At 41.5% G+C, this 25,264-nt stretch overlaps 1 protein-coding gene and 1 long non-coding RNA gene across 2 annotated transcripts in view; both read left to right on the forward strand.

The window, feature by feature from the left end:
• The first annotated feature begins 11,241 nt into the window (after nucleotides 1-11,241).
• SUCLG1 (succinate-CoA ligase GDP/ADP-forming subunit alpha) overlaps nucleotides 11,242-25,264 on the forward strand; it is a 38,923-nt gene continuing 24,900 nt past the window's right edge. Inside the window, exons 1-2 of the mRNA XM_020901034.2 lie at nucleotides 11,242-11,359; nucleotides 21,517-21,620. Of these exons, the coding sequence (XP_020756693.2) occupies nucleotides 11,263-11,359; nucleotides 21,517-21,620 (201 nt within the window). The 5' untranslated portion in view covers nucleotides 11,242-11,262. The remainder of the gene's footprint in view (nucleotides 11,360-21,516; nucleotides 21,621-25,264) is intronic.
• On the forward strand, nucleotides 11,732-14,572 carry LOC139039164 (uncharacterized). Its single transcript, XR_011492407.1, has 2 exons — nucleotides 11,732-12,114; nucleotides 12,250-14,572. It is a non-coding gene; the product is annotated as an uncharacterized lncRNA (long non-coding RNA).

Here is a 25,264-nt window from a genome sequence, read left to right on the forward strand (position 1 = left end):
ATCAATATTTGTTGAGTTGACATGTGATCTATTGGTTTTAATCATTAAATTCCTTCTTAACCACTGAGTGCAGGGAACACTGCAGATAGCCTTGAAGATCAGGTTTCCTTGGGCATCTTTGTCTGTTGCAGATTTTGTTCTTCTATTGCCTTTGCAGTGAAAGCAAGTTCCTCTTTTCTTGCCATGGGAAAGGTTAACAGCTATGCAAACCTGGGCAATAAAGTTAGCTCTTAACCAGTTAGCTATTAACCAGCAGGCAAGATAACTTAACTCCTTATCAAACTCCAGGCCCCTCCCTTTCCTAACTTTTTCCAGCCCCAAGTGGAAAACAGATTAAGGCCTTGGGCAATCACAGTGTGCGTTTGCCGTCAGTTCCTCCCCAAGTTGTATCCGGGTGGCAACAGGTCAGAATCAATAGCTGGCAGCTTGAGGGCTTCCCTTGTGGCTCAGACCCCACTCCAGTATTCCTGCCTGGAGAATCCCACGGACAGAGGAGCCTGGTGGGCCACAGTCCACGGGGTCACAAATAATCGGACACGACTGAGCGACTAGGCACACACAGGCTGAGGTGGAGGAAGGCACCGATTGGCAGGCAGTCTGCAGGCTGAGGGGTGGTGAAGCTGGAAAGGGACAGCAGCCTCAGGAGTTGATGGTGGGGTTGGGGGGGTGACTTAATAACTTTTTATACTTTCCTGGAACTTTGAATTTATTTTGGACCCATTTAAGTCTTCTTCCCCACTGGGGGCCCTGCAAGGCATTGAATCCTTATATTTTATAATTAAAGCAAAGATACAGAATTGTGGGAAATGTTAAGATATGTTTGAGAAAGGAGTAATGTAAGGATGTGTGTAGAAAAAGCTAATATCTCTAATGGGAAATGAAGCAGAAAAGAAGTTTGGGAAGAAGTCCCAGAAGACTTCAGGGATAAGTATTAATGAGTGCGTGTTAAGCTATGTCCGACTCTTTGAGACCCTATGGACTGTAACCTACCAGGCTCCTCTGTTTATGGGATTCTCCAGGCAAAAAATACTGGAGTGGGCTGCCATGTCCTCTGCCAGAGGATCTTCCCCACCCAGGGATTAAACTAGCAACTCTTATGTCTCCTGCAGTAGCAGGTGGGTTGTTTACCACTAGCATCACATGGGAGAACTAAGTATTAGTAGCCATTAAGGTAAAATTCTTTCCACCAGGTCTCACAAAGTTAATATTATTGTGTAAAGTAACAGTTTCAACCTCTTTTTTATTTTTAAATTAATTAATCAATTTATTTATTTATTATTTTTGGCTGTGCTGGGTCTTCATTGCTCTTTTGAATGAGCAGGGGGATTCTTATTCACTGCATCACCAGGGGAGTCTTAATCTTTTTTTTAAAACTTAGTATCTTCCAAGCATTTATCCTAGGGTGATTGAAGGCTTTTGAACATGAAGACACCTCAGTCTGTGAACCAGGAAGTCTGGACGCACATCAAATACTGAAACTGCCAGTGCCTTGATCTTGGACTTCCCAGCCTCTAGAACTGCAAAAAAGACATTTCTCTTCTCTATTAGCCACCCAGTCTATAGATTCTTTGGTAGCAGCCTGAATGGACTAAGACACCACCCTACTCCATCCAAACATCATGGGAAAAACATGATCCTACCCCCACCCCTGTCAACCATGGTCAGGTGGGTAACCACAACTTCCATCCTTGCTCAAGATGTCTCATCTTCCCCCAGAAGACCTATGGGAAGCTGGCACTGTCCTCTCTACTCGTTAATAAGAAAACGCTCTCACAAGGGTATCAGTGGAGGCCATGTGGGATCCTGAACATCCACCCCCACCCAGCAGTAATGAAACACACTGCTTTTTCTCCTGGGTGGAGTCAGAGGCGGCCAAATGAGAGGCAAAGCTTTCACCATCACCCAATATAACAAGGCATCCTCCACCTCCTGAATCATCATTACATTTCCTGTAAATCTCTAATTCTTAATAAAAATAAAAATTTTGTTGTCCTCTTTCTCATCTCCTCATGGTTGTGCTAGGTGATTGTATGTTATCAACCTGGGGGCAAGGTGAAGGGAGCAGATAAAGACAGAAAGACCAACCCAACATGACTGAGCTCATTTCTAATTGTTTCCCAACTGTTAAATAGTGTGAAACACTGCAACATTTGTTTATTCTCAATACCTGCTGGCAGGACTGGCATGTATGTAAAGGGCATTCAGAGGATAGGCAAATGCCAAATGCTGGGGCTACCTGAGGATCAGCTGGAAAGCTTTTTGAAAATGCAAATTCCTGAGATGCTTCCCTTGGGAGGTACTGAGTGCTTAGACCCTGCAGAAGCATCACTAAGCCAATGACACGGAGGTTCCCACTGGCTCCAGCTGTTGCTCTGACTCAGTTGCTGAACTTTGGTGTTAAGGGATGTGGGTGATAATGCTTGATCTAAATAGATGACCAAGGACATATCATTTTTCTTTTCTCTTATGAGTGTATTGGTTTTGAATGAGAGAGGGGTTTAACTTCCCCAGTTTTTGGATTATCAGAATAAAATAAAATTCAAGAAAAACCTGGAGTTAAACAAGATGTGCTGGCCTCAATGCCGTCTCCACCTGTGTGACATCTGTGTTTTTGATAGCCTCCTTCTGGGAGCCTGAATCCTGCTGGCAGGAAAGCAAGCCAGGGAGACTTGGAAGGCCTCCTGAGTCCCCTCTATGGAAATCGTGCTCAGAATCATGATTGCCTCCGAACAATCAAGAACACATTGACTCCAAGCATCTTTTTTTTTTTTCCATTTATTTTTATTAGTTGGAGGCTAATTACTTTACAACATTGCAGTGGTTTTTGTCATACATTGAAATGAATTAGCCATGGATTTACATGTATTCCCCATCCTGGTCCCCCTTCCCACCTCCCTCTCCACCCCATCCCTCTGAGTCTTCCTAGTGCACCAGGCCTGAGCACTTGTCTCATGCATCCAACCTGGGCTGGTGATCTGTTTCAAAGATGCTTGAAGAAGTGGTGGTTGGTTGGTGAGAGGTCAGGTGATTATGCTGGATGAGGCAAAACTTAATAAAGTTTTTGTTTAATTTTTGAAAAAAAAAAAATTGCAAATTTTACAAAAAAAAAAAAAAAAAAAAGAACACATTGACTCCAAAACCTAGAGTGTCATTCAGAACCATGGCTACCAGGTGTTGATAAGTGAGGTCAAGTCTGCCCTGAGGAGCTGCCTCCTGAATAGTGGTGGTTGAAGAAAATAAAACTGTGAGTCTGGGGTTGCTGCTTGTCATGAGTGAGACAGCAAATATTGTGCTGGTCAGAGCCCCCAGACTGGTTTAAGGCTCCAGGAGGACAACCTGCTCTCAGCTCCTCCCTTAAGGTGATGCTATTTAATACCTTGATACATAAAGTGCCTGCCTGGTTTTATTTTACTTTCAGGAAAATCCAAAACTTTTAACCTTCTATTTAACCTGGAGGTATTTGTACTTAAATGTCAGCTGCAATATCACCGTAAAAATAAACTAGTCGGATCAGAGGGAAGGTAAACTAACATTAACCAAGGACCTTCCATGTGATCAGAGAGAAATTGACCTGACATTGATCAAGGACTTTTCATGTGATCAGAGGGAAGGTGAACTAACATTTGATCAAGGATCTTCCACGTGCCAGAAGTGTGCAATGTAATACTTTGTGTGAGTGGTGGTCTTTCCATTCTTTATAATAACCCTGTGAGGCAGGTGTTATGATCTACATTTTGTATAAAGATATAAAATTATATGTCTTGTGAAAGCCATACAAGAGGGATACTGTCTAGAGATTAAATTTGTGAAGGTGTACGTGTGTGTGTTGGAGCAAGGTTTCCTCTTCTTTAGGAAAAGAAATTGCCACCTATGTCACAGCATAGGAAATCACCTGGGATCCTTTGAAAACAGCTGGGACAGAGATCTGAGCTCTGCGCAGTCTGGTGGCAAAGTCCACGTGTATTCTGTCCTATATATTTGTGAACTTTGTCCCTTTCACTGGCACTGGATGGGCATGTAGAGGATATTTTCATTTGCTTTTTCAATTTAAATCGTGTCTCTTTCCTATTTACTATGTCATTCTGTGTCTCCTTGAGCTAAACTCTTCGGGAAGCATTTTTAAGGAAAGATACCATGTTAATTGTTATTGGTTAAGCATTTGAAAGTCTCAGGCTAAAATCACAAAGTAGGAGTAAGCAGGGATATTTGGATCAGTGTATGACTTTAGGGCCTTGAGCCGTGAGAGCAGGACACAGATTCCAAGGGCATAGAGTCACTGCTGTGACTTTGCCTCTATCAGGGATGCCTGCTGCCCACCTTTGCCCACTCCACTGACACCTATACCTTCAAGTGCATGCAAGTCTTTCCCATCACCTAGCCCCATTGTGATTTCTAGAGAAACCAAGACAGAAGTATTCTCAGTGAAGGATTTGGTTGGAGTTCTGAAGATGTATGTCTGGAGGGAGACATGTCCTCAAGACTTGAGTTACGCCTGAAGGCTATGCCCCAGAATTTTCAGTTAAATGAGCCTGTGAGCCTGTGATAATAATGGGCAACATTTACCAAATGTTTTCTTAGTGTTTTACATGGAGTATCTCATTTTCTCCACACAAAAACTCTTATTACTTTTTTAAAAATTAATTTTTATTGGGGAATAGTTGCTTTGCAATGTTGTGTTAGTTCCTACTACACAGTATGTGCATATATATCCCTTCTTTTTGGATTTCCTTCCCATTTAGATCACAATAGAGCACTGAGTGGAGTTCCCTGTGCTATATGGTAGGTTCTTATTAGTTACCTATTTTATATGTAGTATCAGTAGTGTATATACATCAATCCCAATCTCTCAATTCATTCCACCACCCCACCCTGATCCCCCTTGGTGTCCATATGTTTGTTCTCTACATTTGTGTCTCTGTATCTGTTTTGCAAATAAGATCATCTATACCATTTTTCTAGATTTCACACATATGCATCAATATGTGATATTTGTTTTTCTCTTTCTAATTTCACTCTTCATGACAGTCTCTAGCTCTATCCACATCTCTACAAATGACCTAATTTCATTTCTTCCTATGACTGAGTAATATTCCATTGTATATATGTACCACATCTTCTTTATCCATTCCCCTGTTGATGAACATTTAGGTTGCTTCTGTGCCCTGGTTGCTGTAAACTCTATGGTGCATATAACACCACTATTATTATTTATAACTGAGACAACCAAGACATTGAGATTCCCAAGTGACATAATAAAAGTAGGAAATACTCACCAGGGCAAGAAAACTAGGGGGAAGTAGGTTCAAAACTTTGGAGTTACTTTTTCTGCTGGAAAGAGACAATTTGTATCTCTGGCAGACAAAAATCTATAAGCTAACATAGAGGATCACAGATCATCCATAAAAACCCAAACTACTGATTATTCTTTCTGGTTAGAGAAGTAATGTGTTTAACATTGGAGGATATTTGGAAGACACTGAAAAGAATGAATCTCAAAATAGAAATAATCTGTAAAACGTATAATGAGTGAGTTTATTACCTTTGTATGAGACATGAAGCAAAGCTAAATATAGGTTCATCCCTCTAGGTAATAAAATAACAATCCAGTGGCCATGTGAGACAATGTCCCAGAATGAAATTGCATCCTCTTGGGTCCATGAAGATTCTTTCAACTTCTGTTAGGTGATTTCATTCTTCAAAGCCCAATGCCCTCATTTACTTCACTAACATATAAAGCCTCGATGAAAAAGGCAATTTTCAGAGGCCCAGGCTATGAAAATACTGTACACAGAGGAGTTAAGGACCTGAGACAGAGGCTTCATGACCTGGTAGCCTTTGGAGTTGCTTTTTGAGGAGTCCATTGTCTTCCAAGGACATGGGTTACTCTCCTCCCCTTGGAGTACTCTTTCAGCCCATACCTGACTTATCCCATCTCTCTTCTTCCTCTCTATAGCCTCAAGACCTTGCTTTTCTCTCCTTTCAGTACTAATTCTCAGGACTCTTCTTTGCAGTCCACTAGACTGCAGAGTGGGACATAATGTTACATCTTCAGCTACATTCCAGAGTTTCAAGCAAAGTTGCTCTTTCCTGGTGTCTTGATTTTCATCTGCTACAAAAAATAAAAAAGGAAACACACACACACATAGATACACATCTAGAGAGATATATGAATAATACATACACACACATATATAAAGATACATGAATATGTGTATATACATGCACATACACACATATATATTGATATATGAATACATATATATACACACACACAGAGAGAAAAAGAGAGAGAAAGACAGAAAACTTTTAAAGCTGTACCTGATGAAGAAGGAAAATTATCCTAGAGGTTTCAGAGAGGGGGGCAAAATAAACTCTCCTGGCTCTAATCCAGAAATTCTCAACATGAATCACTTATTTGTGAAGATGTTGGCAATAGCTGTTAATATATGAATGCATAACTTGGGAGGGACCGTCTATTAAACTGGGCCAATAGCATTGTTCCATTTCTCAAGGCAATGAGAAACTTTGTGAGAGAATGACTGGTGCAACTGGACATCATGGGAAAGCACTGATTACCCTGAGAAAGGAAAGGATTTGGACTTCAGGTTCTAGATTTCCCAACAGACTTTCTCCTGGAAGGGACATCTGGTTGATACTGTGATGGGTCTCCCATATGCTCCTACACTGACGGATATGCTGCCTTCCTATTGGGGACCACTGTTGGCAGAGAATCTTCAGTTATCTCCCCAGCCACCACCACACTTTCAGGAATTTCATGGGTTCATTATCATGCCCCTCCCAGGGCTGCTCACGCATGCTGATGACCCGTATTGCCTTGTTGTTGTTTAGTCGCTAAGTCGTGTCTGACTCTTTGCAACCCCTTGAACTGCAGCATGCCAGGCTTCCCTGTTCTTCGCTATCTCCCAGAGTTTGCTCAAACTCATGTCCGTTCAGTCGGTGATGCCATCCAACCATCTCATCCTCTGTTGTCCCCTTCTCCTCCTGCCCTCAGTCTTTTCCAGCATCATGGTCCAGCATCATCCAGTAAGTCCACTCTTTGCATCAGGTGGCCAAAATATCAGAGCTTCAGCTTCATTATCAGCATCTTGCCTCGTTCAGGGCAATTGTTCTGGGCACTGGCCAAGATTGGCATTGGGCCTGCACTCTCTCTTGGACCTCTCTCTCTCTTCCCAGTCTTTCTCTCTTCCCTTCAACAAGAGTTGGTCCCTAGAGTATTTTTGCACGGGGTATTCAGAGTTTCCTTCCTAGGGGACCAAATTTGCAGTACGGCTCAAGTACAGGGAAAAGAAATTATATTTGGAAGCCATTTCTTCCAAAGGAAAGATCAAAGCTCTTGACATTTCTGTAAGGGTACAATGCAGATGAAACCTCCCCTTCAGAGGTGCTATAACCCTTCAAAGAAGTGTAACAGGCTTTTAGAAAGGTTCTTTAAGTCAAAAGTCATTTGTCCTCATTCTTAGGCAAAGGTAGCTAAGCTAGCAGTGCCAGTTCCTGTAACGGGAGAGGGAAAGAGCCTGCCTCTGCTCACATCAGTCGATGATGTTAGGCTGGTTCTTTCTCAAAATTGTGCTGTGTGATTCTGCCTCTGTAGCTGTACTTGAGATAAAAATAATCCCCAACCCTTCTCCCAATTTTCCAAAAGCTGAAGCTATTCTGAGGTTAAGTGTTTCTGATTTGTGCCGTACCATCTCCCATAAACAAGGCCAAGAATACAAGCTCCCAATTCTCAACATTGTTTTATGAAGGAATTAATGATACCTACTGAGGGTTTAGGCTGTCTCATCAGCCCCAAAGACCTAGCCTCTCTTGTTTACAACACAGTTCTCTCTAAGTGTACTTTTATTACAAAGGATAAGGCAGCTATTTTTCCCTTTAAAAGGTAATATTTTTCCCAGAAAGGAGTGGGCAAAACTGGGCTTAGGTACAATGTTCTGAATGTTTGCATCTCCCTCAAATTTGTATGTTGAAACCCCAAACTCCAATGTGATGTTTTAGGAGGTGGGACTTTTGGGAGGTAATTAGGTCATGAGGGTGATACCTTCTTAAATGGGGTTAGTGCCTTCATAGAGGGGACCCCAGAGAGCTCTCTCACCCTCTTTCTGCCATGTGAGGCTATAAGAAATAGGTGGTAGAAAGACAGGTGGAAGGAAGTTTTCTCACTATATAAATTTTTTGTACATTTTGAATTTTGACCCATGGGGATAAATAACCTATATTTAAAATGAATAATGATGTCCCATTAGATCCAACTTAAAACTTCAATTGTATACCTAGTTCAAAGCTTCTTCCCCCTTCCAGGTCTGGCATGAACTATGGACCCCCAATCTGCAGCTAGATGGAGTAAGGTCTCTTTTCTTCTCTATTTACTCCTCCCCCCTTCACTCCCTTGCTCTTGGCCTGCAGGGGTGGGGTGCAGTTGGGATAAAATCTCTTTGAATGTGCTGTTTGTGGTTCTCTCCTGATTGTCCACATGCTCCAGGTTTCTGGCTCTTTGTGGATTTTTCAGTAATTCCTCTCCTCCTTCCCTGACTAGTGAATTCCATCTGGACAGCATCCTGATGTGAGTTTTATGCTCTTTGGCTGAACTCTGATAACTCCCTCTGCACCCTCTTGCTCCTGGGGGTGGGGAGAGGGGAGTCTTCCATGGTCTTTTATCCTAAGGTTCATCGTTCCAGTAGATCCTCTTAGGGGGAAGCTAGCTTTCTTTCCCAATGTCCATTTCACTGATGGGACTATTATGCATTTTGCCACACCAAATACTTCCCTGCCTGCCAACGAGGGCTGCTCCAGCTGGCCCCCTGTCTGGAATTCTCCAATCAGGAAGCAGACATTAGTCTCTAGGTTAGTCTCAACCAAACTCAAGTTTTCCTGAGCATTCTTTGACCAGATCTACTCTAAGGCACTGTGAAGGGTGCAAGAATTTCTGCCTTGGATTTAATCTCATATTTTTGTCAGTTGGCTTGTTAGGAGCCCTCTCCCACTAATTTGCCTGTGAGTGGGAGAGAAAAAAAACAAACAAACATATCAAACTGACAACTCATGACTCAGAAGAATTCCCTCACTGAATGAATCCCTGTCTTTTGCTTATTGGAGCTGCTGGACAGTGACAGCAAAAATCCAAAGACAAGTTTGGCCACCTCTTATTGAAGTCAGGAGAGAGGTAGCCTCTAGGCTCCCCTTCTTAGAATGTGGAGATATTTATGACTTGTTGCCAAATGGAAATGTCCTGTTCCACATCCAGTTACTAGTATTAGTAAAAACCTCACAATATCATCCTACCATGTGAAGAACAAAGTTTCTATTTTTAATAACTACCATTTATTGAAGGTTTCAGTTCAGTTCAGTTTAGTCACTCAGTCGTGTCTGACTCTTTGCGACCTCATGAATCGAGGTTTACAAGGTACTAAAAACTTTACATGCAAATACATTAACTGCTCATAACCCTATGATGAGTTAGGGAGTTTCATCCCCTTCTTGGTGAGAAAACCTGAGACCCAGAGGTCATATAGTCAGTGGCAGAGTTGGAATTTGAATCCAGATCTGTCTGACTCCAAAATCCATCTGCATACAAAGATAAATGGTATAGATCGTGTCTAGTGCAGTAGCCTCTCATTAATGAGCTGTGGACTTGGGGTGGTGGTGTAGTTATTAGGAGGGATTGAAATATCTTTAGGAACATCAACCACTGTGGGTGAACTTAATAAATAATATAAATGGTATTTCTCTTACATGTTAAGTCAGTAAATAATGAGTTCTCTCTGTGTGCTAGGCATTGTTCTAGGTGCTGGAGATACATAAGTTTCCAAAAAAAAAGAAAAACCCTTTCTTTGCGGAGATGAAAATTCATTAAAATCATACCAAAGTTATGTATTTCATCATCATCCATTTTAGTAATTAAATGAAACAAAAATATAAGTATTATCATGTAAAACTTTGCTCTTTAAAATGAGTCTTTACTCTGGACCTATCTGGAAACCACTGGTAATATTTAAATGATAGCAAGGACATGATCCATTAGATCGGAGGAATTTTGGGTTCTGTCAAATCCAAGCAGGGACTTGCAATATCTGGGTCACAGAGCAAATACTGGGCAATCTCCATGGGTAATCCCACTCCTACCTTACATGTATCTCTGTGTAGATTATGATGATTACTTAAGTAAGTTAGGGTTATAATCTCATTGATGATAAAGATGAGGACTAATGATCAAGGTCAAAGGCAGGGAGGTGGGTTACTTTATTTCTTGCTAACCCTTTGACTCTTAAGACTCTAGGAGGTCCTTTCTAAAGTTCTTACAGAGGAGTGAACCCTTTGTTCAAACAAGGAGCGGTCTCATTTGATCCATGGCACAGATGGTAAAGAATCTGCCTGCAAAGCCGGAGACCCGGGTTTGATCCCTGGGTCGGGAAGATCCGCTGGAGAAGGAAATGGCTACCCACTCCAGTATTCTTGCCTGGAGAATCCCATGGATTGGGAAACCTGGCAGGCTACAGTCCATGTGGTCCTAAAGAGTCGAACACGACTGACTGACTAATACTCATATGATCTTTAACTTCAGTCCTCCGGGATCTCCAGGAGAGGAACTCTATAGGCTTCATAATAGCTTGTTTAACCAAAAGCTTCATATTCCAAGAAGTTAGGTGCCAGGAAGGTAGCGTTTGGTCTTTCTCGTCACATCCTCGTCTTCACTGCACGAGTTCAGATTCATCGTTCCCTTTGGTAATTCCCGGTCCTCGCAAGGGTATCACCCTCTCCATATGGTAGATGGGGAAATGAAGGAAGTCTGCACCTTGGCCTTGGAAGGGCCTTGAAACGTTCTGCATTGCTCTTTGCACCTCGCTTCATTGTTTCCTCACTCCTTTTGACACCGTGCCGGTGGCTTTGACTCCCCCTTTTCTCTTCCGCTTCCCTTTCCGCAGCCCCCCACCCAAACTTCCCACAAATTGTGGCCATTGAACTACATTTCCCATAATGCCCCGCGCCGACCGGCGTCGGTGGGGTGTGCCCTGAGCTGCCAGTTGTAATTATTGTCGAGCTAAAGCCACGTTTCCGGGGAAAAGCCAAGCTATTGTCCACTTCTTCGTTAAGACGCCTTTTTCTTCTCTACCTGCGAGGACCAATGTTGGGTGAAGAGGCCTCTGTGGAGGTAAATTCATACCGGCGAACGCTCTGGCCACGCGTTTCCTCCTCGCGCCTCGGCCCCCGCCAGGTTCCCCGGGGGCCTGGGAGTGTCATTGGCGGATGACCGCAGCCCTCGCTGCTGCCCGTGCCGCTGCGACCATGGCCTCTGGCAGCAGCGGCCTTGCCGCCGCCCGCCTCCTGTCCCGCGCCTTCCTCTGTGAGTCCGGCCGGGACTCTGTCCTCCAAGCCCCCGCGAGTTCCCGGCTTCACCTGGCCCAGCGCCCCGGTCCAGGCCGCGGCTGGGCCCTCCGGGGCGGGACCTCGGCGGGGGCCCCAAGCTTGGGACCCTCGGGGACGGAGGAAGCTTTGCTCGTTAGGTGGGGCGGGAACCTGTTGGGCTGCTGGCGAGTGGGGAAGTAGAGCGACTCAGCCAGGATTCGGGTCTGGGAGCACTGCAGACGTGGTGTCTGGATCTTGCACGCCCTTGATCCTCCGGTGATGAGTGGGGGATGGGGGCGGCATCTGGACAGGATCTTCAGGAAAGTGACAAGTGATGTGGCCCAGGATGAAGTCTCTGGGAGGGTGAGTGGGTTGAGAAGTACGGGCAGGGAATCGGTAGGAAATTGGAGAGTCAGGCTGAGCCTTGCACCGGACGGTCCTATACTTTAAATTGTCCTTTCCTTAGACTGTAAGGTGAATCTGCAGGAGGATGCATTTAGAGTCAGCACAGCCCAGAAAACTGCAAGCTTAGGGTTGGCTAGGACCTTAACCAACTTACTTGTAGTGTCTCCACCGGGAAGTGTGAATTTTTCAGTTCCTGAAAACTTAACACCCAAGGTTGATAATAACGCTGACTGTTGAAAATTCTTGCTATGTTCAAAGTCTCTGTGTTTGTTAGGTAGGTTGTGTAGGAAAAGACTTTGGAATCAGCTACATTAGCGTTTGAAGTCTGCCTGGTTCTGTACAGTCTAGGTAATAACTCTGGGGAGTGTTTCTACATATGTTTCTCAATTTCTGTTCACGTTCCATGAAATCATTACCATATTTTAGTCAGTCTGAGACACTGTCACTTGTAAGATGTACTGCTCTTTTGTCTGCCACTAACAGTGGGAAATGATTGCTAATTAAAACTGTGACACACCATTGGTTGTCAGTCTCATCCTGATTTAAGAAATGTAAAAAAATAAAAATTGAAAAAAAATGCATTCTAAAAATGATGAAGTCCAGGATTCACCATGCAGAATAAAGGGAACAATTTATATAAAGCACCTTGGATGAAATAGGTACTCAACCAAAGTTAGTTTTTTTCTAACTTCCTTTTTTCTGCTTTGCTCTTAGTTCTGCTGCTGGTACTGAATATTGGATGAGATGGTTCATTTCTTGAGAAAATGACATTTTAAAAGTGTACAGCAATGATTGTACCCTGTTGCTACAGTTAGCTACCAGGTCACCTAAGAACAAACCTTGGCAAGTAGGAAGAAGTTGGGTTTCTTTGGAAGAGTTTTCTGGAGATTTTTATTACATGATTTAAAGGATAATCAAGGATATTGTAGGCAGAAAGAAGAAAGGAATTAGTTATACTCATGTCTTTCTTGCTTTTCTCAGTTTCTGAAAAATCCTTGCTTCAGATAGGTTTGCTGTCTTAGGAGAAGAGTTTATAGAAGAAAGTGTCTGAAAGATTAAGATCTTGAATCCACCCTTAGCGATACTTAACGAACCTGTTCTCACAGAGCCTGAGCTTCTTTATTCTTTATTCCTAGACTTCGGGATCCTGAGGCCTTAAGAGGTCATCTAGTTTAGCTTCCTGTTGCTGGCATGGCCTTGAATTATCCTAGGCATGTGATTACCTTGTCACTAAAGGTCTGAGATCTAAACCAAGGTATCTTTTATATTAGAGAGGTTACAAATAACGGGGTTGATGTTTAAGAACCTCTGAATCTCCCACATCTTTTCTCATGTCACATTCCTAAGCCCATTTCCGCTATCACAGCCACAACAATAGCACCTTGCAAACTTTTTTTTAGACAGTCACAAATTATTTAGGCTCTGAGGTTAGCAGTAGAACTAGAGTTACTGTGGAGTTTTGTCCCCTTTATTCTCTTAAGTTTTAATGCACATTTTGTGCTGAAGGTCATAAGTGTTGCAATGTTGATTTGAGTTAGGAAAAAACTCCACAAACGCTTTTCGATGCCTCTGGGAGACCTGATGAGGGCAGCCTAGAATATTTAGAAATTCTTGAGCCAACAGAACAGTCCTTAGGAGAAGAGAGAAAGAACTCAGTTGAAATGGGAGAGAAAATAAAATGAAAAAATAAGAAGGATTTCTTCCATGAGAATGCTTAAGGATTTTATTAGCACCTTTGAAATTGAAATAGTGAAAGATTTCAAGAAGTATAAGGTAGTGCAAAATTCTTTTAAACACAAGCCAGTAGTTCCTATAAGTTGGGTCTTTGAGAAGTAAATAGAGAGCAAGAGCTAGTATTTTTTATCTTTACTGCGGTATAATTGACACGAAACATATTAGTTTTAGGTATACAACCTAATATTTTGATATTTGTATATATTGTGATGTCTGTCTACTGTGATATATGTCTATCACCATGCATAATTTCCCATTTTTGTTTCTTGTGATGAGAACTTTTTAGCTACTTTCAAATGTGCAATATAGTATTATCAACTGTAGTCACCATGCTCTACATTACATTTCTTGACTTATTTTATAAGTGGAAATTTGTGTCTTTCCTCATTTGCCCTTTCACCTTCCAACTCTGGCAGCACCAGTCTGTTTACCTGTGAACTCAGGTTTTGTGTCTCTGTTTTTTTTTTTAAGATTCCGCATATAATTGAAATCATCTGGTATTTGTCTTTCTCTGTCTGATTTATTTTACTTTGTGTAATGCCCCCCAGGTCCATGTGTGTTGTCACAAATGGCAAGACTTTCTTTTTTATGGCTGAGTAATATTACATATTGTGTGTCTGTGTGTGCATATTAACATATATACCACATTTTCTTTATCCACTCTTCTGTTGATGGACACTTAGGCTGTTTCCATATCCTGGTAATTGTAAACAGTACTGCAGTGAATATGGGGCTTCCTTTCAGTTTAGTGTTTTCGTTTCCTTCAGGTAAATACTTGGAAATGGAATTGCTGGGTCATATGACAGTTCTGTTTTTAATATTTTGAGGAGCCTCGATTGTGTTTTCCATAGTGTCTGCACCAATATCCTTCCTACTAAAGGCACACAAGGGTTCCCTTTCTCCGGATTCTCATCAACACTTACTATTTCTTGTCTTTTTGGTGATAGCCACTGTAACAGGGGTGAGGTGAAGTCTCACTGTGGTTTTGGTTTGTGTGTTTCCCAGACAATTAGTGATGTTGAATTACTCTTCACGTTACCTGTTGGCCATCTGTATATATTCTTTGGAAAAACGTGTATTTAAGAGCCAGTATTTTTGAACTTCAGAAGTAAGGCATTTTGATGCCAAAAAGTGAACCGTACAGCCAAACTGGTCCCATTCCTTTGTTTGGCAAATATGGAAATAAACCCCAAATGTTTCCTCGCCAGTATCAGAATAGGTACTAGAGCTGAGGTCTTCTGACTCTGCAGCATCCTTTCTACTACATGCTTGCTGGGTGATACACTGAGCCTCCTTTTTTTGAAGTTCTGATTTTTCTTTTTCTTTGGCAACCTCACTGGTTTGTTGAGGAGGTTACTACTCTGCTCAGAGGTGTCATCTGCCTTTTCCACGTGTTTGCCAAGTTGTACAGTCCTGTTTTGGGAGTTGGGAAGATATTTAGAAGTGTAGTTTGGAAAAGGGGATCCTCAACAGTGGTGTTTCTGATAACTAGTACTTGTTGTCATTGCATCTAAGAACCAAATCTTTATTTCAGAAATACAGAATGGCCTTGATCTCAATCTATCAATGTAGCCATGAGAAGGTGACTTGATTACCTGACCTCAAACTTGTTTTTCCATAAAAACTTAGTTGGGAATATTAAAAGTAATTTCTCCAAATATAGGGGAAGAATATAATTTCCACCAAAGGCAGGCATTTTGTTGTCATAAACCCACATTTTTTAATATTATATTAATACCTAAAATTGGGATGTTTTATAATTGATGATATCTTACAGTAAATTGGCAGCATTTTCTTCACACTGGTTCTTAATAGTGCTTCTTCATTTTTTTTTTTTTTAATAGTGCTTCTTAAAATCAGTAGTGTTTTAGATTTGATGAAATATAGTACTTAGAGCCCATTATGCTTCATCTGTAAGTAAATACTACATGAATATATAATTTCACATCTGAATAGTAGATTGGGGTTTAGAAGTAAGTGGCTGCTGAGCTACTCTTTAAGGCCCTCTAGGTAGGGACCCCAATAGTCTGCACATTATAGATGTGTAATACATATGATTAGTAAGTATACATTTGTTAAAATCAGGAATACATACCTGATTAAATGAGCAACAAAAGCATAGTTTGAGAGAGCAGTTGGAGTGGGAGTATTTTCATGAATAGTCTCAGGCTACTGGTTAGGAGCACAGTACTGGTCACACACCAGTGACCAGCGCCATCCGTGGTCTTGGTCCAATGTGGGCAGCTGCTTTTGGCCACACTTGCATGCACACAGCAGCCACCTTGTGGATGGTGTGGTCACTCTGAGGGGGAGAGAACTCGCATGTGGCTGGCTGATACACATTTTTTTCGGATTACTTAGTCTCTTTCGTTCATAGCCTTTATTACAGTTGGCACTGTTGGGGTTTTGTGTTTCTTTGTGTAATGTTTATATCTCAGGAAGCTTCAAGTGGGCCTCAGTCTGTCTTGTTACCCCTGAATCTCTAGTGTCTGGGAGAGAGCCTGTCACAATGAATATCTCAAAGCAGTTTGGTCTTTTCGTTCTATGTCAGTAATAAATAGCTAGTAGTGAAATCACACTTTCTCTACCCTAGTTATTATGCCGCATGCTCTCTATATTATTATCTCATCTATTCTCATGTTGCCTGTGAGGTGCATAATATTATCCCCATTTTTACAGTACGGCTGCATCTTTAAAAATATTTCAGATGCTAAAAATTCACTAGTACATGTCTGCCTACTGAATGTTTTATGTAGACATGGATTAGTATATTTACATATAAGCATATATAGGTTATGCATGAGAATGTAAAACCCTTCTGATTTATTTGATTTTAAAATATGAATTGTATGTTCCCTCTTTTTAGGGAATGATCGGCCTTTGTGCTCATGTAGGGTGTGAACCCAGTTCAGGGAAGACCAGGCACTTTACAGTTTACAGGCGTCATCTCCCATCAGCATCACAGCCTCGTGAGCGGCTGTTGTTCCACTTACAGAAGGGAAGACTGAGGCCAGGGCCGATCAAAAGACCTGCCTCAGGTCACCGAGTTGGTGAGCGGCAGGCCATAAATTCAAGCCCAGGCCTGTCTGATTCCTGGCTGTGCTTTTCAGCTGCTCTGAGAGGCAGTCCCAAGGTTAGGTTGGCCCATTTCTGAGAACCTGGAGAGAAGGCGACTCCACCACATTCCCTGGAGATGTCCCAAGGCCTTCACCACTGGGAGATTCTGCCTGGTGGCCAACTTCAGGCCTTCCTGCTGCCCTAACATTTAATCAAAAATACTTCCATAATATTAGTTGAGTCATTATCTTCTCATAGGTTGATTTATGATTTGTTTATCACCAGTTGTGTTTCTTGTTTATGGCCTTTGTCCATTTTTCTGTTGGGCTTTCATCCCCTCCTTCCTCTTGGCACCTGGGTTGCTCAGGTTGCTGTGATCTTCCTCCTTGCCTGTCACGTGTTACGAAACCACTCTGTGGGTCGTTGCCTTTAACTCTGCCTGTGCTATGTTTTGCTTTAGGATTTTTCTTTTCTCCTGTAGTAGAATAGTCAATTTGTATTACATTACTGCTTCCTGGATTTCATTTGTTAAAAACAAAACTGCTTAGCATGGAATTTGTACTAGATTGTAGCAGCATTGGGGACTGCTAGTAGTATTTAGGACTGGATTTTTTATGCAAATTATTGGGAAAGCAATGATCTTTGCATGTACAAAATTAGATATAGGATTTTTTCCCCCTCTTTTCCTGGTAATGGATTGACATTTTTCCAGTTCACACAAAAAGAGGTGGAACTTTTGATATTTAGTTCTATATGTGTTTCTTTTCATAGATCCCATCTCTTGTCCTGAAATTAAAATATTTCCTGTACATGTGCTTTGTACAGCCCTGTACCATATGCCATGGGAGATGCCAGGTACAAGCCATGGTCCTTATACTCATGGAATTTACAGTTAGAAGTTCTGAAAATATTTAAATGATAGTAAAAAAAAACTTGTGCGTGTGCTCAGTCACTCAGTCGTGTCCGACTCTTTGCAACCCAAGGATTGTAGCCTGCCAGGCTCCTCTGTCCATGGAGTTTTCCAGGCAAGAATACTGGAGTGGGTTGCTATTTCCTACTCCAGGGGCTCTTCCTGACTCAGAATTTGAACCCGCATCTCCTGTTTCTCCTGCATTGGCAGGTGGATTCTTTACCACTGTGCTACTTGGAAAGCCCCAAAAGAAATGTAGCCAGAAATACTTTTCTTTACTGCATTGTTTCTAAGTAAAATTAACAAAATGTGTGCACCCTTTAGCCTGCAGGTGTGGTGCTTATAATTAGACACCACATGAAAGTATTTTGTTTCCATTCTTTCTAATCTCAGATCCCCTCCAAACACCCCATTGTATTCACAAGTCACAAATGTCATGTAAAAATTCAGGTTCCTCACCACATGACATTTTATTTAAATGTGAACTTACATGAGTCATTGCATGTGAAATTCTCAGGAGAATGAGTACGTTGACTCGCTGAAAGGTGAGAAATACTTGTCAGACGGTTTGACTAAAGTATGCTCTATGTTCTAGATTTATTTTTAGGAAATAGGGTACTCTGTTTTAGAGATCAGGTTTGTATTTAAAACCAAAATATGATTAGGCCTCTTGAAGCAATGGACAGACCATCGAAGACAGCAGAAATAGAATAAACTTTTTTTTTTTTAATTGTCATTACTTAGGACATTTGATTGATAATTTGGACGGAGAAGAAATCAAGTAGGGAAAGAAAATGACTAGTCTGACAGGTTTAATGTTTCTAGCAGCTGGTAGCTTGCACTCTCTACCAGTCCAAATTAGAGAACTGTGGAATTGTTGGGAGGAAAGGTGAAGAGGTATAGTAGTGGTGAGGAAAAGGAGAAGCTGCTTTCCTTGGGGAGTCTGCAGCCTGTGATTCTGAACTTGGACTGTCTATGGTGGGGAAGAATTAGGAAAATAACATCGTTGTTCAGTTCCTAAGTCATGTCTGACTCTTTTGCGATCCCATGGACGGTAGCCTGCCAGGATCCTCTGTCCATGGGATTTCCCAGGTAAGAATACTGGAGTGGGTTCTCCAGGGAAAATGACGTATGTGACTTAAAATTTGGTGACATTTACTAGGAATATAAGTATATTTTGCATTATGTCCATCTGAATGCAAACAAATGGCAAAAGCAGAAGAATTTCCTTGATTCCCTGATGTCACCAGTGGTAAGATTTATCATTGCTTTGCTTATGATTCTGCCTTAAAAGAGCCACCTGTCTTTACCTGTGTCATTGTGGCTTGGGGTGGCGGAAGTCTGGGGTCCTCCTTAAAACTAGCAGTTGGGTGAGTGCGACTGGTGTAAAGGGCCAGAGGAGGGGGCAGATTCGTCTTCTGTTTTCTCAACTTAAAAAGGCGTTTTTGATGATTATGGAACACCATGGGCAACACAAGGTTTTCCTTTGAGTTTCATAAGTGCTTGATTATTCTCGCTTCCTCTCATTTCAGTATGAGTGATACCTTGTCTAGCATGTACAGGTTTCTTGTTGGGACAGATTGTGGTCAGAATTTCATTTCCTTATCTTTGAACATGTACTTTGGGGTTGGCTCAAAGGTGACAATAGTCTGTTGGTTCCAGCTTACCTGAAGCCTTGGTATCAGCTCATACAGTGGAAGGGGAGAGTTCGTGTACCTACATGTACATGATAGATCTCCCAAGATCCACTTCTCTGGATGCTGTAGAATGGTAGGGTCATCACATAGGCTGAGCAATACTAAAGGGCCCCGAGGTTATCTGGGAGGTGAGCTGCTGTTCATCACACGTGCGGATGTAGTTTTTATAAGCACCAGAGGTCTGGTGGTGTGAATTCTTGGGCTCCATAAAGCTGATCTTAGAGATTTGGAGTAGAAGAAGTAGGAGAGGGTCATGATCAGAGTTGTACTGATACTGAAGCCGTGCTTTACAGATGTAGGCAGACCTGTCCTTTCTCAGGGTCACAGGGCCACTCCTGCCCCATGGAAGAAGTGAACTGTCTGCTGTAGGCTTTGTTAAGGTGGAGTGTAAGAGTACTTGTAGAGGACAAAACTGTACCTTCGGAAAGCAAGTGTGGGCTCCAGATATCCTTATTTGCTCTTGTAATCAGATCTTGTACTTTACCTCACTGGAAACTCCTGACAGATGGGCTGTGTGTTGAATATTCCAGGAGTGGGAGGGACTGTTGGGCAAGTACTGCCAGGCATAGCAGAGGGGAGGAAAGCTCTAATACGAGTGTTGTGGTTCCGCGTCTCCAGCTGGGAGAATGGGGAACCAAGGGCAAGCACTGGTGAGGGAGGGCTCTCAGGCCACAGTTCCTGTTCACTGCCCGGGTTCAGGTGCTTAGCCATGCTCACTGGGCCAGGACTGACCCTCAGCGCTCCTCGGGGCCCCTTGTTCAGCTTAGTCTAGTCCAAGAATGCAGCTCATCTGTGTGCATACTGAATACTTCTCTCCGGGTTGGTCACGGCGAATTCCAGCCCTCTCTCTTCCCTCGAGATTCAGGGGACTCCAAAATTCAAAGTTGTTGGAAGCTGAGGTCAGTGTGGGCTTCCCAGTCGGCTCAGTGGTAAAGAATCTGCCTGCCGATGCAGGAGACACAGGTTTGATCCCTGGGTCGGGAAGATCCTCTGGAGGAGGGCATAGAAACCCACTCCAGTATTCTTGCCTGGGAAATCCCATGGACAGAGGAGCCTGGTGGGCTACATGTGAGGTCAGTGAAGACAAATCAAGGGGTGCTCAAAGGGCCAGAAGCAGATCAGTTGTGCAATCTGAGGTCTGAGGGCTTAGGAGGATATGAGCTGTGATTCAGGACAAAAAGTGTTGAGTCGACTCTGGACAAATTTATGATGAGATAGATGTCCTTTTCTAGACCTGACTTTCATGGGCTACCTCAGTGGTAGGTGCTAGCAATTCAAAAGGGCCAGGATGGGCCACAGAGACAGCATTTTGGGGCCCTGGTGGGGATTTAGAAGATAGCCCACAATTTTTAATTCATCTGTGCTCTGCTTCCTACTGATTTTTGAAATACAGGGAGCTGGCTCTGGGAGCTACTTAGGTTTCTCAGTTTCACTGAGGTATAAGTTGGTGAAAATAACTCAGGTGTTTTTTACATGTTTCTCCCTCATCTCCTTTTCCTATTTATTTTATTTTCCCAATTTCTTTTAGATGTGAGTTCTTCAGTCTTACATCAGAAGAGACCAAGTTTAAGTAATTTTTGGATTATGTTTTAGACACGTTTTATCCTATGAAAGTGAAAGTCGATCAGTCATGTTTGACTCTTTGTGACCCCATGGACTATACAGTCCATGGAATTCTCCAGGTCAGGATACTTGAGTGGGTAGCCTTTCCCTTCTCTCGGTGATCTTCCCAACCTAGGGATCGAACCCAGGTCTCCTGCATTGCAGGCAGTTTCTTTACCAGCTGAGCCACAAGGGAAGCCCTTATTCTATGACTTAACATTTAATGTTAGTATTATTACCAGGGAATGAGTTGCATACTAGTTCTTAGTAGTTCTCCCAAAGCTGGCCTGTTAGTTCATCTTTTGTTTAGAGATGTTGGGGGGTCAACATGGGGGGTTGACCCATGTTGACCAAAAAATGGGGGGTCAAATAGGGAAAGCATATGGCTGTTTAGTAAAGAGTATTAGAGTGATACCTCATTTTTGATTTGAGCTATATATCTGAGCACTGGATTGCTTTCTGAGGAATAAAAATTATGAACTTAACCTCTCCTTTCTTCATTCAGAAAATGCTACAAGATTGGGGTTCTCAGTAGAAAGGGGATTCTGAAGAACAGAACAGTGTCTCTTTTTTGTTTCTTTAATCAATTTTTATATTTAATATGTCTTACTTAAAAAGTGACATTGAAAGCTGCTACCATCACACGATAGCTTCCTCTTTATAGAGGATTTTTTTTTTGTCACTAGGTTAAGTCAGTCGTCCAAAAGTTTGGAAAAAATTGTAATGTGTCATATTTTCTTTACTTTTCAGTGCAACAGAATGGAATTCGGCATTGCTCTTATACAACTTCCAGGAAGCATCTCTATGTTGATAAAAATACGAAGATTATTTGCCAGGGTTTCACTGGTAAGCAGGTATGTGTATTAAGATTTTTGTTTTTTTAAATGTATATTAGAGATACAGAAATACTGAAGTATTGTCCGTTTTTTGTTTTTTTTTTTTTAATATCACAAAAGTAATAATACATGTTTGTAGCAGAAAGGTGTACACTACAGCAGTGGGATTGTATCTCAGGAGGGGGTTAGGTGCTGTAGTCAGGTAAAAATTGTGTTTGTTACCTCGAAAATCCCTCCCTAGGAGTATAGTATTTTGTTGGAAACCCACATGTTTTCTTTCAGCAAGTATAACACAACTGGTTTTTCTCCAACATTGAAACAGGTCACTGTTTCTTTTTTTCTTTTTTTTTTAAATTAAGCATTCAGTAAGGTAGATGGACATGAACTTGAGCAAACTCTGGGAGATAGTGGAGGACAGGGAAGCCAGGAGTCCTATAGTCCATGGGGTCACAAAGAGACATGACTTAGCGATCGAACAACAACAACAAGGTAGATGGCTTGTGTTTAGGCCTTGCTGTCTCCCTATCCTCTGCCTACATCATATAATTTGCGTAAGTTTAAATATATCTGTGATGTGATTCTACATTAAAGTGTGACCTAAGACTCTCCTTTCTCTCCTTTCTACCATTCTACTCCCCTGGAAATCTTTCTGATAACAAGTTAACATGTATCCTTCTAGATACTTTTCTTACTCATATAAAACACTTAGATAATAGGCATTCTACAAAGTTTATTTTATAGGATGTGCTCTCTTTCTCTGTGTATATGTGTATATATATATTTAAAACGTATTATACAGTATATAATATATATCATACATATAGCTGGTTTTAGAAAAGGCAGAGGAACCAGAGATCAAATTGCCAACGTCCGCTGGATCATTGAAAAAGCAGGAGAGTTCCAGAAAAACATCTATTTCTGCTTTATTAACTATGCCAAAGCCTTTGGCTGTGTGGATCACAATAAACTGTGGAAAATTCTGAAAGAGATGTGAATACCAGACCACCTGACCTGCCTCTTGAGAAACCTGTATGCAGGTCAAGAAACAACAGTTAGAGCTGGACATGGAACAACAGACTGGTTCCCAATAGGAAAAGGAGTAAGTCAAGGCTGTATATTGTCACCCTGTTTATTTAACTTATATGCAGAGCACATCATGAGAAATGCTGGGCTGGAAGAAGCACAAACTGGAATCAAGATTGCCGGGAGAAGTATCAATAACCTCAGGTATACAGATGACACCACCCTTATGGCGAAAGTGAAGAGAAACTAAAAAGCCTCTTGATGAAAGTGAAAGAGGAGAGTGAAAAAGTTGGCTTAAAGCTCAACATTCAGAAAACTAAGATGATGGCATCTGGTCCCATCACTTCATGGGAAATAGATGGGCAAACAGTGGAAGCAGTGTCAGACTTTATTTTTTGGGCTCCAAAATCACTGCAGATGGTGACTGCAGCCATGAAATTAAAAGACGCTTACTCCTTGGAAGGAAAGTTATGACCAACCTAGATAGCATATTAAAAAGCAGAGACATTACTTTGCCAACAAAGGTCCGTCTGGTCAAGGCTATGGTTTTTCCAGTGGTCATGTATGGATGTGAGAGTTGGACTGTGAAGAAAGCTGAGCACCAAAAAATTGATGCTTTTGAACTGTGGTGTTGGAGAAGACTCTTGAGAATCCCTTGGACTGCCAGGAGATCCACCCAGTCCATCCTAAAGGAGATCAGCCCTGGGTGTTCATTGGAAGGACTGATGCTGAAGCTGAAACTCCAATATTTTGGCCACCTCATGCAAAGAGTTGACTCATTGGAAAAGACCCTGATGCTGGGAGGGATTCGGGGCAGAAGGAGAAGGGGACGACAAGAGGAGGAGGTGGCTGGATGGCATCACCAACTCGATGGGCATGAGTTTGAGTAAACTCCGGGAGTTGGTGATGGACAGGGAGGCCTGGCGTGCTGCGATTCATGGAGTCACAAAGAGTCGGACACGAATGAGTGACTGAACTGAACTGAACTGAATACATATATATCTGTTAAATAAATTCCTGAAAGTAAAATTGGGTGTCAGAGGTTCTGTGTATTTAAATTTTAGCAGCTGCTACCAAGTTGCCCTTTGAAACATTTGTACACATTTATAGTTCTGTAGTAGATATGCAGATTTTTTTTAAATACCAAGGAATGCTACCAAATCTATTAGAAAATAATCCCTAACCTTAACTCAAAGTGTTCCTTCCTCAGTTATTAAGGGAGACATGGCAGAATAAAAGTGATGAATGATTTTTGTGTAATTTAAAGTTAATGATTTTTCTGTGATTAAAAGAACTATAATACTCATTTTGTGATATTTTGGTGATCTAGCATTGGCAAGTTTATTCTGTAAAGACCAAATTGTAAACATTTTAGGCTTAGTAGGCCATGCAGTCTCTGTTACAACTACTCCATAGCATTGGAACAGCAAAAATAGCCACAGATAATACGTCAGTGAGTGGACATGGTTGTATGCCAGTGAAACTTAATTCACGAAACCAGTGGCTGGCCAGATCCCTCAGGCCATACTTTACCAACTCCTGATCTAGAGGAGGATACCCAAATATCCGAACTTCTATAACTTTTTTTTTTAAAGTATTTAGGAATTGCTTTAAACTTATTTCTTTTTTTTGAAAAATGAATTTTGATTCAAAGTTGTTTCATGTGAAGTGTTCTGCTTTTTGACTTTTTGAAATAACAGGGCACAGAAATGTGAATTGCAGTGGACTGTTCTTTTTCTCCCATTCTTCTACTATTTTAAAAAAATAGCCACTGCCAAGGAAAAAGGAAACAACCAAAACCTTGAAATTTTGTTCATAGATAAAATTGGTTTACTTATTCTGAGAGCCATATATTTTATGAATACCACTTCCACATACCTTTATACACATTCCTTTATACACATTCCTTTATAGAAAGTTGAGGCTTCATGCTCATGAAATACAGTTTACCATTCTTCTGCCAATTAAAATCATATTCAGTCCCTTTTGGGATATATATTAATTTTATTAGCATGTAATTAAATGTTTGATTAACTCAAATTCCACACATAAATTTATTATATAGAATGTTGTTTGTCTATTTGCTAAGCTTTATACGACCCTATGACATTTTCCCTGGAGGAGGGCATGGCAGCCATCTCCAGTATTCTTGCCTGGAGAATCCCCATGGACGGAGGAGCCTAGTGGGCTGCAGTCCATGGTGTTGCAAGTTACAAAGAATCGGACACAGCTGAGTGACTAAACAGAGCACATGACATTTTAACGTCTCCCTTTTTTAAAGAACCATTGTCTGTACTGTAAGCACTATTTGTAACTGTCTCTTTTTCTTAAATTAGATGATGATTTGCCTAAATATTGAAATCCAAGGTTGGTTTCAGTGTCCTAGTTACTGGCAAATAGATTCTCATTCACTGTTTTTTAAAGTCATTGGGAGCCATAATTGTCTATTTGTTGGTTAAGTTTCTGCTTGTAGAGAATGATGAAGTCTGAAATTTAGAGTTTATCTCCATAGAAAATGTAAATTTTGTCTCATTAGTTCTTTTTTTTTTTCACTGTGCACATTGTTGCACATATGAATGAGGAATATTTGTATTTCAGAGCAGATTCCAACAATGCCTTTTTCCCAAGGCATTGTTATG

The sequence above is a fragment of the Odocoileus virginianus genome, chromosome 2, assembly GCF_023699985.2.
Source record: "Odocoileus virginianus isolate 20LAN1187 ecotype Illinois chromosome 2, Ovbor_1.2, whole genome shotgun sequence".
Classification (NCBI taxonomy): Eukaryota; Metazoa; Chordata; class Mammalia; order Artiodactyla; family Cervidae; genus Odocoileus; species Odocoileus virginianus.